The sequence below is a fragment of the Xiphophorus couchianus genome, chromosome 23 (assembly GCF_001444195.1).
Source record: "Xiphophorus couchianus chromosome 23, X_couchianus-1.0, whole genome shotgun sequence".
Lineage (NCBI taxonomy): Eukaryota > Metazoa > Chordata > Actinopteri > Cyprinodontiformes > Poeciliidae > Xiphophorus > Xiphophorus couchianus.
This window is the reverse complement of record NC_040250.1, coordinates 24,689,840-24,706,057: the sequence shown is the minus strand read 5'-3', so window position 1 is coordinate 24,706,057 and position 16,218 is coordinate 24,689,840. Positions and strand designations below refer to the sequence as shown.

General features: G+C 42.3%; 2 protein-coding genes across 8 annotated transcripts in view; one reads left to right on the top strand and one right to left on the bottom strand.

Moving 5' to 3' along the window:
• Window positions 1-1,422: 1,422 nt before the first annotated feature.
• Window positions 1,423-6,028, top strand: pdgfrl (platelet-derived growth factor receptor-like). The gene is made up of 6 exons (XM_028008844.1): window positions 1,423-1,627; window positions 2,118-2,391; window positions 2,478-2,629; window positions 3,496-3,789; window positions 4,151-4,290; window positions 5,405-6,028. The coding sequence occupies exons 1-6, from the start codon at window positions 1,573-1,575 to the stop codon at window positions 5,591-5,593; spliced, it is 1,104 nt and encodes a 367-aa protein (XP_027864645.1). The 5' UTR covers window positions 1,423-1,572; the 3' UTR covers window positions 5,594-6,028.
• Window positions 6,029-6,336: 308 nt separating this feature from the next.
• Window positions 6,337-16,218, bottom strand: part of mtus1a (microtubule associated tumor suppressor 1a) — a 30,673-nt gene continuing 20,791 nt past the window's right edge. For 5 of the 7 annotated variants that reach the window (XM_028008836.1, XM_028008833.1, XM_028008834.1 and 2 more), the window contains 8 exons: window positions 13,554-13,620; window positions 10,658-10,872; window positions 10,452-10,557; window positions 9,296-9,369; window positions 9,093-9,188; window positions 8,553-8,669; window positions 8,360-8,457; window positions 6,337-7,417 (listed from right to left, as the gene is read on the bottom strand). In XM_028008836.1, the coding sequence (XP_027864637.1) occupies window positions 7,189-7,417; window positions 8,360-8,457; window positions 8,553-8,669; window positions 9,093-9,188; window positions 9,296-9,369; window positions 10,452-10,557; window positions 10,658-10,872; window positions 13,554-13,620 (1,002 nt within the window). In that variant the 3' untranslated portion in view covers window positions 6,337-7,188. Of the gene's footprint in view, window positions 7,418-8,359; window positions 8,458-8,552; window positions 8,670-9,092; window positions 9,189-9,295; window positions 9,370-10,451; window positions 10,558-10,657; window positions 10,873-13,553; window positions 13,621-14,203; window positions 14,726-16,218 lie in introns of those variants that run through there. The other 2 variants (XM_028008840.1, XM_028008837.1) reach the window with 2 other exon arrangements.

Here is a 16,218-nt window from a genome sequence, read left to right as displayed (position 1 = left end):
TTGGCTAGGTTTATTATTATTGTTGCTTCAGTTTGTGTCGACTATGAACTGTTATGATTAGAAAAGGAGTGTGACGTGAAGGTTTTATGAAAATGTGTGGTTTTGTTTCATGCTATCCCACTACGACATGCTGATATTTTGTGCTATTTTATACAACCTAGAGTAGTAGGTGAATGAAAATATTATCTTCATTTTCAGTCTGTCATTACAGCCGAACTCTCGTCATAACGGCCTTAAAGCTTTTCTCTGGGATGAAGAGGAACAACATGTTAGATTTAATGTTGTTGTTTTTTTTTTCTGGTCTTTTTAATGACCTTCTGTTGTGGTGAGGCAGGTTTAGCTGATGATAATGTGCAACAGCTTACCTGCGCTGTCAGTATTTTTAATTTTTATGTTGACGAAATACAAAATTAAAGAAGAGGTGAAACACCCTGAAGCTGCATGATGTTGGTTATTGATCAGGTTTAGCAGTTTAAGTGAAGAAGTGTGGAACAACCTGAGATTACAGCAGAGTTCACACTGAAATGGTCACATTGTTCTAACGACACCGTCTGAAAAAAGGCAATAAAAGATTAATAAAAAAAAGTTAACATTCACTAAAACCACCTTTGACCAACCAGTTTTGAAGAATTCTATTTATTTCGCTGAAATATTTTTAGTGCTTCCACTAAAAATATCTTTCAGGAATAAAACCAAATTCTGAGACCACCGCAGGTTGTCACCGTAGGGGGCGCTGTTGCACGCCAATACAACAGAAACGTAAGAACCAACGCAAACAGAAAAACAAAGAAAAAGCCGAACAAAGAATATAAAGTAACATCTGATCTGACCTTTAATATTATGACTATTACGGAAATATAGACGGTCACAGAATATGATAGCGCTCATCATATACTCTAACTCACAGTAAAGTATTAAATACTTAAACTGTTTCTGCTACATTGACAGTCAGATACTTTTTATTCTGTGGCGGATGGAGAGAGTTGGCAGAAACTGTTAGTACTAAAGTTACAGCGTGGTCACAATAATGTCACATTTTGTGACCACGGTTATGGCAAAGCGCGGTGTAAGACCAGAACAGCGCCCCCTGCGGTCACAATACACAGTGTAAACGGAATACGGTGCAACAACATCTGTACAAATGTTTCAGGTTATGACTATAGTGTGACTAATTGTGAACAAGTTGAAAAAACAATTTTCAAGGCGATGTATGTAATCTTACAAATAAAAATTAAAACTATCTTAGGACCAAATCTGGATGGGAATGCCAGAAGCTTCCAAACTGTGGCCCACATCACACACCTATGTCTAAAATGTCTAAAATTTGTTTTATTTTGTTGGTTGGGGGGGGAAATACTGTGAAGCAGAAGGCTAATTCCCCCGTTGGTCCAGCAGAGGGCGTCAGACTACACGTTACTGCTCCTCGGGCCTGTGAGGAGGATGGAGCTGGGATTGTAAACAGAGCAGCTGGGGCCGGTGCTGGTCCAGCGAACCTCCCAGCCTTTTTTTCTTCTTTTCCCTTCTCTTCACCAAACCTCCGCAGTTCGCCTGTCCCAGCAGGGCTCTCCGAACATGAAGCTTTGGGCTGCATTTTTTCTGGCACTGCTCTGTCTGGAGCTCCAAGATGGTGAGTGAAGTTCACGTTTTCACATCTGTTGATGAGCCGCGTTGTGCGTAGAAGGACCGGCTGACATCCGCAGGTCGAAAAGGCGAAACCGCTTCAGACACCGGCAGGAGGGAAACCACTCGGTGTGTGTGAAGGGAAGCTTTTTAATTATTTTTTTTTAAAGAGTATATTAATGCAAAAACAATTTCATATCCTCTCTAAGGTATGCATTTTTTTCAGTGATGTATCTGAAAAGTGTTCAGTGGAGGAAGGTTTTTCCAAAGTGATTCTGCAGACCTGCTTCCTGGATGTGAAGGAATGCAACAGATGTTTCTGATTATCGACGACAAGCCAACCGAAATGGAATATTTTACATTCTGTTCCTGCTGAGATAAAAGCAAAAGTAGTAGTAGAAGAAGAAGAGATTGAAATGTGCGCATTTGGAGGCAGTGGGAATTATTTTTTTTTCCGGCCTTCCTGTTGTCTCAGCTGCCTCCCTCTGTGTCTCCAGGATCCTGCCAGGCGATCAAGAGGAAGAAAGACGCGGGGGAAAGCGGCGCCCATCCTGGTGGGAAGCGGGCGAGGGCCCGCCAGCCGGCTCCGACCAGCAGGAAGGGGAAGAGCCAGTCCCTGCTGACCCAGGTGTTGGACAAGGGCCGCTTCCTGCGCCTGGGCCCCAGCACCACCCTGACTCCCGGGAAGAGCGTGGAGCTGCGCTGCAAAGGGACCAACATCGGATGGTCCTACCCGACCTACCTGGACACCTTCAACGACTCGCGCCTCAGGTGCCGCAGGGAAACGCCCTCCCCAGCTGCAGTCTCCGGTTGCTGGGTTGGTTGGCTCGTCTTATCGCTCGTCTTCTCGCCCGCAGCATCAAGCACAGCGACAAGTACAGCCAGCTGGTCCTGACCTCGCCCTCTGCTGCAGACACGGGTTCCTACAGCTGCTGGGTCATAGTGTGCGACGGGACGGAGTGCCAGAGGGACCAAGACCGCACGTACTCATCCTACGTCTATTTCACAGGTGGGCGTTAGGGTACGTTTGATTTCACAAGCGAGTAAAAAAAAAAAATCTGTTTGGAGTTTCGCCCAAGCGCTTAAAACATAAACCATCCAGCAGTTTTTTGGCAATAAGTTGGGAAATGAGTTTCCCGATTGTTCAGTCAAGTTTATTTGCGTGGCACATTTCAGCAACAAGACAGTTCAAAGTGCTTTACACCATAAAAACACATTAAAATCATTATGCAATCATCAACAAAATGATTAATACAAATGGATGTTCCAGTGACTAGTAAACCAGCATTTCGCCCTGATTTAAAGGAACTTAGCGTTTCCGGAAGTTTGTTCAACATTTCTGGTGCATAGAAGCTGAATGCTGCTTCTCCATGTTGATGCTAGCAACGTCAGCTGAGCTCCAGCACGTTTGGTCAGCCGGTTTTACCGCTGTATTGACCGTACAATACAGCCATTGTACGAAAAGACGAGTGTTTTGTTGTGGACTTACCATTTAGAAACCACTTGCTATATTGTCATTAGTTTGCACGAGGTTCCACTTCTGCTTTTCAAGGACGTACGGTTGTATAATGGCGCATCTGTTTTGCAGCCGTTTTCACGTGCGAGTGTAAACGCTGAGTTAGAGGGCGTGACTGGCAGCAGGTCACGATTTTCTGGTGTAGGTTTTTCTTTTTTCCTCTAAGACTTATTGGCTTGTCATATTAGTGAAGAAAGGGGAAACAACTGCTGCATTGTCATTGCCCAGGTATTATGTTTGCCGAGATAAATAAAGTCACTGACTTCAGGTGGTAAAGTGGTTTCCAGTGAGCGTTGAACTGTGGTCAAAGCAGAAAGTCCAAGATCCAAAATACATTTCCCGCCTCACCTTCGTTCCAGACAAAGAGAACCTCTTCGTCCCGTCTGCGATCCACTTCGAGATCGTGTACCTGCGCCCCGACAGGCCCGCGGTCGTGCCCTGTCGCGTGACCGAGCCCCGAGTTGAGGCGTCGCTCCACCGAGAAGTCCCTCCCGAGGAAATCACAGCAAACCAGACTCTTTTGACCTTCGACCCCACCAAGGGTTTCATCCTACAGAACCCCAGCGCGGATCTTCAGGGGGTCTTCTACTGCAAGGCTGCCTCCAAGGGGACGCCTCAGATCTCCACCAAATACCAGCTGCTGTATGTGGAAGGTGAGGGAGACCAAAAGTATTCATACCCTCCGATCTTTTTTTCCCCACATTTTGTTGCCATGGAACCAGAAACCTGCAACCAAGTGTGAGATTCCAGTGGCACTTCTGCAGAAATTGCATCTCTTAAGCTAAAGTCAGCTTCCTGATTCAGAATAGACCCTTCCAGACTGGATGACGGAAGTTTACCAAATAAATCAAGCAAATTTAGGTAGAGTTTAGCAAGTTTTCTATGTCTAAATGGCAGCTGAAGATGGATTTGTGCTTGTTTGATTGTTTGAACTCCACATACCTTCACTGCTACTTGACTGAATGGATCAAATCAGAGGTTTGGGTTTAGGAGTTTTCCGTCTCTCGTGGACAGTGCCCAGCGGGGCCCCGTTCGTGAGCCTGGGAGCCTCTCCGGAGACGGTGAGAGGAGGCGGCGGCAATGTTAACGTGACCTGCACTGCGCTGGGAGAACCGGAGGAGGACGTGAGGTTCAGCTGGTCGTATCCCGGACAGGTGAGAGACACGAGACGTAAACTGAGTAGGAATGAGGAGGAGTAGGGGAAATGTGAATAAAGACAGAGGGATATTTCTAGTTAAAAGAAATACATATTTAGACAACGTTCTCACTGAATTTCTGTTTTTGAGTCTAAGTGGGTAGTTTATACTTTTAAAGCCTCAGTATGCTGATTTTTGCTTAAATCCTAAGACTAGTTAAAGCTCAGGTTTAAAGGAAGAGTTTGGGATTTCTGAAGGACCGTTTTTTTTCAGGTTATAAGCACATTTCCCTGCAGTAGAGAACGCTCTATATAAAGCATAAATCCAGACTAGTTGGTCCCATAAACTGGAGCTAACAGCAATTATGAGGGTCCAAGACCAGAATGACTTGAAGAGAGAGAATATTTACACATCTTTTATTTGATTTTACATAGCTTTGTGGAATTGTCAGTTTGAGAGTAAATGGGTTTCTTGCACATTCGTCAGTAAATCCTGTTGATTACGATTGATTTGGGTATAAACATACGTGGGGGTGAATACTTTTTAATAGGAACTGTAGATTCTCACTCATTAAGGACGCGACGGTCCTAAAAGCTGAAGAAGACAACTTGACTACTTGTGTTTGGTTCAGTTCTCTTCTACTTCAGCTCTTCCGGATCTCCTAAACACGTCAAGCGGTAACAGGATTTCTGCTGGTTTCACCAACTCAAATTCCAGACTTTAAGACTTTTTGAGACAATTCTGAACGAAACTTAAGGCCTACCTCTCCACAATGTGCGAACGTCGTCAAGCCAACCGGACTGATCGTTTGTACTTACACATGATCGACGCAAAAAAAGCTAGCTAACTAGCTAGCCAGGGTATATTAGCAGCTTTTTAGCGGTAGCCTCAACTGCCTCGAGTTACAGAACACAATGAAGATGTCCGTAACGTATTTAAGGCCATTTTACTATTTTAACTGAATTTAAGACATTTGAGGTCTTAATTCTAGATACATAGATTTAAGACTTTTTTAAGGACACCGTGGAAAACCAGTCCCACTAACGGCTGATTTATCTGATTCTGGTGTGCAGCTCTAAAAGCATTTGGCTCCTTTGCAGCCAACAAACGGGCTGTTTTTGTGTTGCTGCAGGACAAGCGTCCGGCTCGCATCCAGACGTTGTGGAGGCTGGTGAACAGAGGCATGGGCCACACCACAAGGGTCTCCCAGAGCATCTTGTCTGTGGAGGACATGCAAACCATCGACTTCGGTGACTACATCTGTAAAGCTAAGAACATAAACGGCGAGACGATAGTGACGACTAAAATCGCCTCTTCATAATCGCCACCCAGCAGCGTATGAAACAGGTTTTTTGTTTTTTGTGATGGACCTTTTCCACATGTAAAGCTTTAACGTTGAGGCAGCCGTCTGCGGGACCAGATAACGTCCATGTTTGTTCAACAGAACGGTGTGCAGTATCGCAATATTTTTGAAAGACGCAATAAAGATTCTGTAATTGCCTTCACTCATTTCAATGAAAAACTGCTTGTAGTTTTGAAACCATAATATGTCGCACGGAGCCGTTTTTGAACGCAGCAGAGTAATTTGAGGGAGACTTTCAGACTGTTTTCCTTACAGCAGGAGGAAGACGCACGTAAACCTTTGCAACCTGAACTGAAGAGGTGTGGAGTTAAAAGCCTCATGGAAAAAGCCCAAAGTTATCTCACATCCAGATGTTTTTGACTAAATTAAATGTAAAGGTTTGTTGCAACAGTGTTGTGAATATCTAGTGAAACTTCCTTTCCATGCTCCATTTAAAGCCTATTTTGATGCTAAAAAAACCCCTAAAATGCTGTGTGTTTTTTTTCCATTGCTACAGCTTTGTGTCCTAATGTGCTCCTTATGTGGAATGTGTTCTGCTGGGACAGAGTTCATTTTGGACTCGGTCCAATGGTTTTCTGCTTTAGCAAAAATAAAACTGGGGATTACAGATTATGTCCAATAATCCAATAATAAAGTGATAAAAGAGCGCGCATATTTACGACGTTTAAATGTGGCTCTACTGAAGTAAAAGCCACCCCTTGTTCAGGTTTAATAAGAGTTTATTAATTGCATATTTCAAAAAAGGGGTAAACACATCTGTCATATTTCCACACAAAATATTCACACCTTTTGAAACATCCAGTGTCCCTGATGTGAGCAAAGCCGCTAGTGTAAACCCAGAAACAGGACCCTGACCTTAAAGCTAACTCTTCCTTTCAGAGGTCACAGACGGGACTCAAACACACCAACAAAGACTCAGATCGGTCTCCTGGTCAAAGAAAGCAGAAACATTAAAAAGCTTTCTCTAAGCTGGCTGTGCAGGCTTAAAAGAAACCACATACACGCACCCTGTGAACAAAAATAACCTTAAGGAAATGGGTGTTCAAGGCCAGCGTATGAAACTATAGACTCACTGTTATGCTTGTGAGAAAAGGTGCTGAAGTCTGAATGGATTCCTTAGATATTCTGGATAAATATGTACACCCTTAGCTATCCTGAAGTCAGACTTTCCATGGCTGTGGAGTCCAGGCTCAGAAAAAAAACACAAAAGCTCATCGACACTGAAAGGCTAAATCTGCACATGTACACATGAGCTTCAGGGAAGACGAGCCTCTGACGACAACAAAAACGGTAGAAGTAATAATAAAAGTCCTGAGATTTTTCTCCTCAGCCTCCATCTGATCAGTTGTCAAAGGCAAAACAACAAGGTGGCATTAAGTGCTTCTGTGCAACGTTTCTCTTTATAGTATTTAGCATCTTTATACAGGAAGTGGTGGCGCTCATCTAGTCCTTGAAGAGCCAAGGTTCGAGCTGGCAAGATCCAATCGGCTTTTTATTCCAGGAGGAAAGCTGAACCCGGGTTGCTTTTGCTTCCTGGAAGCAGGGGCCCGCCGCTATCTGGGGGACACGGGGGGGCTGGAGAAGAAGCCGGAGGCGCGGGGCGACTGCAGCTTGAAGGGGTGGGGGGGCGAGGTGGGGCTGGGGGACAGCTTGCGGGGGCTGCCGACGTCTCCGTTGTGCAGCTTCCAGAGCAGCTCCTCGTTCTCCATGGACAGCCGCTTGTTCACCTTGGACTCCTTCTGCAGCGACTCCTGCAGCAGGGCCTGCTCCGTGGACAGCTGCCTGCGGGGCGGCAGCACAAACGGGGTCACAAGACGGAGGGGCGTCCAGTGTGACATTTCATTCACTCTGGATTACTCAGGCCTCAAAAGTTATCAAAAAACAGAACATTTTACTGCTCTAATTGGAGAAGTCAGTTGATTCAATTTCAGATTGACAGACTGACTAGACTCAAATCTTCCACCTTTATCTGATCAGTGAAAGAAAGCAACATCAGGCAGTTTAAAATAATTAGTAGCCCTGGCAAATTTAAACCAATTTAGTTGGGTTTTTTTTAACAATAAACTACTTTGTTTAATATTGAAAATGGAAAATATTTCTCTGAAGCATTAAGCATCTTATTAGTTAAGTTATTTATGTAGTTATGTCGTAATGTTGTTATTTATGTAGTTAGATAACTAGCAGTGAGTTAGCGGTAGCCTCAACCATCTCGAGTCACATAACACAATAAAGATGCTTGAGTGCGACTCAAAACTTTTGCCTGACAAAAAAGTCCCACAAAAAAAACCCAAACAGAATATACAAGATTAATTAGTCCAGCCATGACAAAATTTAAGACACGTGACCGTCCTAAAATAATGGCCCAAGTCATTTTCTGCCAAAAGTTTATGTTTTTGTTTGTTTTTTTTAGCTATTGGCAATACAAAGGTAATTTTTTAATTTGTTTTTGCAAAAATCTATTTCGGTAAAAAAATTAACAGACCATTATTTTAGGAAGGTAACCATATTTAAAGGCCAAATTAATTTTTAAAATGAATTAAGGCCTTAATTTTAGACGACTTTTTAAGGATGCAGAAACCCTGTTAGGAGCCACACTGAGAAGCGGTATGAATAATAATCAAATGTGATCTCTGGTGACATAAGATCAAATCTCTACATAAGCCAGAGATCAGACTCTCTGATCGTTGTAGCTCTAGCTAGAAATGATCTCCGTGGTTCTGGTACCTCGACAGAGCAGCGTGCCTTTCCATTCGGGCTTTCAGGTCTTCATTTTCTTGCTGGACCTTTATGAGCATTTCATCCAACTGTACCTTTTTATCCGTCTGTTTGGAACAAACGGAGTGAATTTATGGTTTAGGTAGTTATTTATGTTGTCGTTATTGTTGGGCAACCTTTTTCCACGCTGCCCAGTCCTCACCAGTTTGCCGACGTCCAGGAGCTTTTTCTCCTGCTTGTGGAGCTGTTTGTTTTTGATCTCCAGCACTACTTTGAGACTCTCCAGCTCCTGCTCCAAATACAGAGTGTGAGAGTCCTTCTGCGGGGACAAAACGCAGCGGCATGATGAGGGGCGACCAAGAGTTTAAAAGCCTGTGCAATTACAGCACATTTCCTAACTGTAGCATCAGAAAAACAAACCCTCCAACAGAGGGCAGCACTGAGCTCTGACTAGTAGGGGTTTGCTATCTGCTCACAGGAACAATATAGTGTATATTTAATCATCAAATATGAAGAAGGAGCAGTTCCTGCTCTGCTTATTATTATTTCAATAAGGCTTCATGTTAAAAAAACAACAAAAAAACTCACTTCCAAGAACACATTGATCTTCTATCTGTCCATTAGTAGTTTATCTTTTGGACAGTCACTGGTTTTATTGTTATTGGAGGCTCGGGGGCAAACAGCACTGGAGTCATGAGGAGTTTCAACACTTAATCCTTTCTATACCACAGACAAAAAGTACCTGAGTGTTTTCTACCAGCTCCCTCCTCCTGCTCTTCTCTGCAGCTAGCTTCTCTAACAGGACATTATTCTCTACTGTCAGCTCCTCAATCTGTGCCTGTGGACGAACAAAACCAGTGGGAAAACTGGTGTACACTGGTGCATCGATGGCTAAAGTGCATCAAACAAATAAACATACTGGGGTGGGGGGGGGAAACTACTTACAGACAGAGCAGATTCTGAATCTTTTAGTTCTTGCTCCAAAGACTGCAGCTCCTGAGTGTGGACTGTCCTGAGTTCTGAGAAGTTCAGAAAAATGACTGGAAATGAGTTTTCATGGTAGATCACCATTCTACACCGTATTGCAGAGAAGAATCTATGGAACTATTATTTTCATTTCATAGAGTTTCACAAGATATGTTTTGAGGATCCTAGAAATGCAAGTTATCGATTAATGAGTTAAGTTAAAGTTGATCGATCTTAATCAACTAATGATTAACTGACAAGCAGCCATTTTGACAAGACCATCTTTTCATAAAGGGCTATATTGTTCATAATAAGCCAAATTTTGAAAAAGTCATTAAATTTTGACACTATGTTGTACCAGCAGTATTATATACTGACTAAACAGAAAACTGTTTTTCTCTCAGATTAAACTTAGACATATTTATAAAATATAACCAAACAGGAACCTCATAGGGCACTGGACAGAAAATTAAAAGATGAAAAGTATAAAATATGTGAAACACTTAATATAGAGATATTCATACAGAAGTACCGTCTGTGGTTGCTCTAGAAGGGATGCTAAAGCTTCGCTCCATGAAGTGAATAAACTCACAACAGCCCTCAAAATAAACTTTGCTTATTGGAATCATGTCTTTTCTCCATCTTGTTTCAGTTTTTCTCGGTAATGGTTTCCACTTTTTTGTCATTGTAGCGCATCAGTAATTCTTGAATGAGAAGTTGCCTCTGCTTTGTCATGCAGCTCGGCTGAATGAGGGATATTAAAGTGATAACTTAACAAGTTTGTCGAGTGTTTATATTTCAAAACAGAAAACCATAAAGTGTATTTTTGCTTCCCACATCCATAAAGTGTATTTTTGCTTCCCACATTGGACTTTGTTTGGACCGTTTCTCTGTCCTGTTCTGGTGTGACACCAACATCTTTAAATCCGTACCAGCTGGCTCTGCTTAAAAGATGACCAGCATCGCCCTCTGCTGGCTGGCGGCCAAACTACAGCACTAAAAGAAGATCTAAGAGGACTCTATTAGTTTATCTATTGGAATTTTAATTGAATAACCCATTAATAAACAATTAAGAATGATTAAATAAATCATTTAATTGTTTGCATCCCTAGTGGATCCGCTGCTTTCCTCTCACCTTCCAAAGACAATTCATACTGTTGCCTGACAGACTGCAGCTGCTCTGCATGGCTGCTCTCTAGTTGCAGCTTCATGGCTTCCTGATTGGCTTTCAACTCTTCCATCTTAAAAAAAAAAAAGGTACAGTTAAATATGTTCAAAATGTAGAACAAATTGTTGCTTTTAAGCTAAGTGGAAAACCAAAAGGCAAAACCTTAGACCAACCTGCTGCAGCATGAGAGTCTTGTACTCGTTTGCTTCCTCCTGGTAGTTGAGGTGAACATGGTCCCATTCAGCCTTGTGGACAGCCTGCAGCTTCTGCTCCAGGTCAGCCATCTCCTGCTGGTGCTCTTCCTGCAGCCTCCGTGTCGCATCCTGCAGAGCGGCGCGCAACGCTTCCTTTTCCCTCTCCAGGCTCTCGGACGAGTGGACAGAACAAGCTGTTAGCAAAAACAAACGACAGAATGTAGCGTTCATTTAAAAATAAAAGAAAAAAACTGAAGGGGACAGATTGTTTAGTAACTCGCCGAGCACATAGTCTAATATTCCCACCGAGGAAGTTTGGTTTACTGAACTGTGGGACATCAGATGGTCTCCAAAAAGGAATGGAAAAACTGACTTTTCAGAGGGAGGTGGCACTTGTTCTCAGCCAACTACGGCTTAGTTATTTATAGGCAGAGAGGAATATAAAAACAAGCAATTAAATCACTCGGTGTAGCTCAACAGTGGTGACTCGACCGCAACCGAGACCTTGTTTGTGTTAGCTGTGTTATACCATAATTTAACACACTCACCATTTCCCTCCTAGAAAGAGTGTTGTTCATGACATGGAGATTTGCTTCTGCCATCAGTAGTTTAAGCAGCTATGGATAAACAGCTGTCGTTTTAAACCATCAGAGTCGAGTTAAATATGGACCGTTAAAATACAGCCATGGAGAAGCTGACATGTGTTCAGTGAACGACATGAAATTAAGCTGAAAATAGATCTGGTCAGTTTGAGATATAGTCTGCATGCAGCTGTGTATGAAACCTTAAAAAGAGTTTGGTGACATTTAATTAAAAACAAGCTGAGCACAAAAAGACTGATTTATATTGTAGTCCTTGAGCTTGAGGAATACTGAAATCATGGTAAACCCAGTGCAGATCCAACTTGCATACAAAATACACTCCATTTGTTTTTGTACTGTAAGTATTTCCATGAATTATTATGATATAAAAAAACGCAGGCGGGGAATCTATTGTTGTTGGAGCCACGCTAGGTAAAAGGACTCGGCTATTTGCTGGTTTTTCAACAGAGCAGAGCTGGCCTTCCAATTCAAACACCGTCGCCTCTAAAGCTACAAAAATAATACATTTATTACATGTAGCATTACCACCAAAGGAGACAGAATGGCAGCTAAACATCTGACAGATAGAGCAAGAGAGAGAAAGGGACCCAAACAGAAGAGACAGGAGAAGCTACAGCAGTGCTAATGCTATGCTATCGCTAGGCTAACTGAGGCAACAAGCCCTCACCATGGTGAGACAACTGTGTGAAACACTAAGCTGTATAGCAAGAGAAAATATGTGCTTTAACATGCTCATGTATATTGCTAAATTCCTCAATTTAGTGAAATTAGATCAAATCAAGAGAATTTCTCAGCAGCTCCCTTGTTTGGGCCTCTTGACCCTCTTAAAATATGACAGATTATGACCCATGAAAAGGTAAAAATAACTACATTCAATGTTTTGCTGCTAGATATTTTAATCAAATTGAAACATCCTCATGATGGGCTGGCAATAACCCACGTTACCCCGAACCATCTCATACCCCTACAAGGTACAAAACAACCAAATGTGCTAAACATTGTGATATCACATGACAAGTAGTGTCATCGGTCTGCTGGGATCTTATAAACAAAGTGGCAGACATTAATTTCCTGAATGGAGGAAAGTGTTTCCCCGACTTGAGAGTGGGTTGACCTACTGTCAGGCACAGCCTGACAGTAGGATATGCTCTAAAGTGTCCCAGTGTATAAATGATGTGAACTCAGTGACAGATGAAAATGAAAAGACAAATGTGGTTAAAAATGGAGGAAGGGCGCTGTGCTGCAGAGAGTTGAAGCCATCTAGATATCAAAGGAGGTATTTATATATTCTACATTCAAAGCTGGAAGCAAAAGATGACCCACAGTGACTTCAGACCTTTTGTGTTTTTTAATAAAACCCCTCCCCCAAAAATAAGCAAAATGAATAAAAAACCCCTACAAAGCCAGAAAACGTTTTATTAAAAACCCCAAACAGGCCTGTTTAAGGTCTGCGTGGGTCTCCCAGCCAGTCTGAACAGAAGATTGTGTTAGAGTATAAATATAACAACATTCAGCGTATAAGAGCAGTCATGTGGGAGTCCCGAGGCGGCCTCAGAGGGGGAGGAGCTAAAAGGCCTCCAAAGCCTCAGGGGGGACAGATAAATACTGGTGTGTGGACAAGAGTGGAAGCACACATGCATGTGCAAGGCTAGTCGCCGTGACAACACTTAACCGGACTTGTTATAGTTCCTGAGCACTCTGCAGACCAGCAGTGGGAGAGAGCTTCCACTTCTACTGTATAGTCAGCGGTGGTAAATGTCTGACCCAACAAGTCTAGTTAAACTGGAACCTGATTTACAGCAAAATAGTAAAAAAGTACCAGACAGCTCTTCAGTGGGAAATAAATTAGATGTAATTATATGTAATTAAGCTGCAATAAGGAATTAATCGCACAATAAATACAAAGGAGCGTGATCATTTCCATTCTGATGATTAATATATTTTGAAGAGCATCTATGTTAACAGAGGCACTTTATTTATGATTTCAGTTTTCGTTTTATCGTTTTCGGTTGTTGTGTTTTGCTTCGGATATTTAAAATGTCTTCCAGTTCCACTGTTCTTTGCACAACTGAAGTTAGTGGTCAAACTATGCCAAAACTATATTGGTCATGATTGATATATTACTTGAAAATTGTCTGAGTACCAATATTATCGTTTATCGCAGCAATTTCTGGGGCAATTTATCGTCCAGCAAACGTTATGGTGAGTTCAAGTTCAACAGGCAAATGCTAGACAATGAGAGTGATAACTGCTGCTGCTGTGGTGCAACTTACCCAGCTCTCCTTTAAGGCTGACCAGTTCCTGAGACAGCTTTCTGCACTGCGTGGTGGCATCATCATGCTGCAAAGGAAAAACAATTACTTCTGTCAGTGTTACTGCACTGATTAGGGGGAGGAGGAACAAACTCTTGCATTAATATTACAAATACAGACATCCACACAGGAATCTCATAAGTCCAGGATTGTTAGACGGTTCAAGTTATGGAAAAGAACAACTAAATAAAGACATAAACAAGACAGAAGAGACGTTCTTTGGTGACCGATATGGAGAGGAGAAGTAAAACCCTCCTCGACATTCAACTCATGTTTCCAGTTTCATAGACTCCTCATGTCAGCCAAACTTCCTTAGCCTTTCTGAGTCAGGGTTGCAGCTGCAGGTTGAGCTGCGGCGCTTCTGCTACGGTTCGAATTGACGCAGAAACAACCCACAAACTATTCAATTCCCTGCTCTCTTACTACGTTGATTTACATCCGCAACCCAACGCTCTGCACATCACGTTATGCAGCCCACGTAATTTAAAGACGACCGCGAGCTGCGCAGGACAAAACGCCACCAAAAAGAGTTCAATTTACATCAGCAATGTGATCCCTCTGATCTGCATCCGTTTCCCACTGCGGAGAACAAGAATGTGGAAGCCAGTTACCCTCTCTGCAGCGCAGCGAGCACTAAGACAAGCTTTGCTGCCAGCGCAGCCCATGATCCAGCCTCAGCCTGAGGCTTTGGGTGCTGGAGTCCCCCTCTGGTCGCTATGGAGACCCGGTAATCCAGGACGAACAGCGGTCCGGGTGGACGTACCACCTCCACACGCATGCCCTCCCAGACTGAGCTCACCACATCTGAGGCAGGACTGAAAAAGCCACTTTAGAGGTAGAAGAGAGAAGTGACTGCTTTACCGTATTTCATCAAAAAAAAAAAAAGAAGAGGGCCGGGCTACAGAGTGCTTTAGGACAACCCCCACAGCAGAGAGGCCACTTCAATACGAAGAGGAGAACCGAGACGGAGCAGAGAGCTGGCCGATGGGATTGGATCCGTCCAGTGCAGTGACACCACCCTGGTCATAAACAGCCAGTGCAGCTTGGCTTGCCTTCCCCCAGCCACAGGCTTCTCCATTAGAAGCTGATTTCATCCAGTGACCTATCAATTTACCGTCCTCTCCATGAGCAACGCTGCTTACAGTCAACGTGCAATCAATGAGAAAAAGAAGAACAGATCACTACGCTCGCTAAGGCGATCAATAAAAGGTTAAAAAAAGTCAGACGTTAGTTTTCGGTCTTTGGTTTTTTTTGTTTAGCTTCTATTAAAACAAGTTTTATGGCCCATTTCCATCAGTTTGGTTGTTCATGATCCTGCCATTTTAATAGGATGTAGGAGAAAGAAGATTTTTTCCTCCAGCAGAAGTGTTCCCAGAGGTATACGTCATGTTACTCTCTACCAAGAGTATCATGTTTATATGAAGATGATACTCTTGGTAGAGAGTAACATGACAATATGGACAGAGAAAAGAGGTCATGTCTCCAGTTTTCTGGAATTATTGGGAACAGACAAATGAGGTTGGAATATAAATTACTTTGTAAATCAGCCACAAATTTGTGTATGTCAACTTTTTATAAGAAAAATAAACAAATGCACCGATTTCCCCTCATATCATTTTCATATACTTTTAGTTTGTGCAGATGCAGAAAAACGAAAGAAGTTTTTATAGCTAAAATAAATCCTAATTTTATTTCTAGTGCATGATGCAAAGGGAAACAAAAAAGATCCTCTCTGATTCAAATATTCCATAAGCATAATCTGAAAAGTGTGGCATGAGTGATTACTTTGCAGAACCACTGTTAGCTCCAGACATTTTGGGGATATGCTTATTCTAGCTTTACATGTCTAGAAACTGAACAAAAATAAATGTTGCCGTTTGTTAAGTAGTGTCAAATAATGAACCTCTGAGGAAACTGAATAGTAAAATTTACATGTAAATAAGTTTTCATTTAACTTTTTTTTTTTTTACCAGGTAAGTTGATTGACAACAAATTCCCATTTTCAACAACGACTCGTTCAGGATCATAATATGACAAAATATTATGGTCACAGAACAGAGCAAAAAAACAAAAATACAACCTTACTCATTCATACTGACTAAACTAGGTATGTACATACGACAAGTCAACAGCTTTTAAAAGCAGGTACTTTGATCATGTGGTCGTTATTGAGCTGATAATGGTCGATGTTGAAGTTAACATACAGAGCTGAAATGGGCCTCTTTACTAAACTCGTGATTGATGAAAGTAATTTCTTGCAGCGGATTTATTTCAGGGGTGTTAAATTGAGCGGGGCAAAATGCAAATGTACTCCGCACATTTCAGATTTGCACAAGTAAAAGGAATTTAAGAACACATTACACACATGTATCTCTCTTTTACACTTCAACTGTGCACCGTTGTTCTGCTTTATGAAACAAAATCTCAATAAATTTTGAGTAAATATATTTTGACAAAATTACAAAAAGTTAAACTTTTTGAAGCCATAGTTTACCAATTAAGCTGTCGGGCTTTGCAAAGCCTCAGCTGAAGCAGTAAGGTGAAAGCAGGCAGCCTGGGGGAAACAGAAGCCACACTTCACCCCTGTCCAAACAGGTGATAAGAAGCAGCAGCAGCACCACACAGT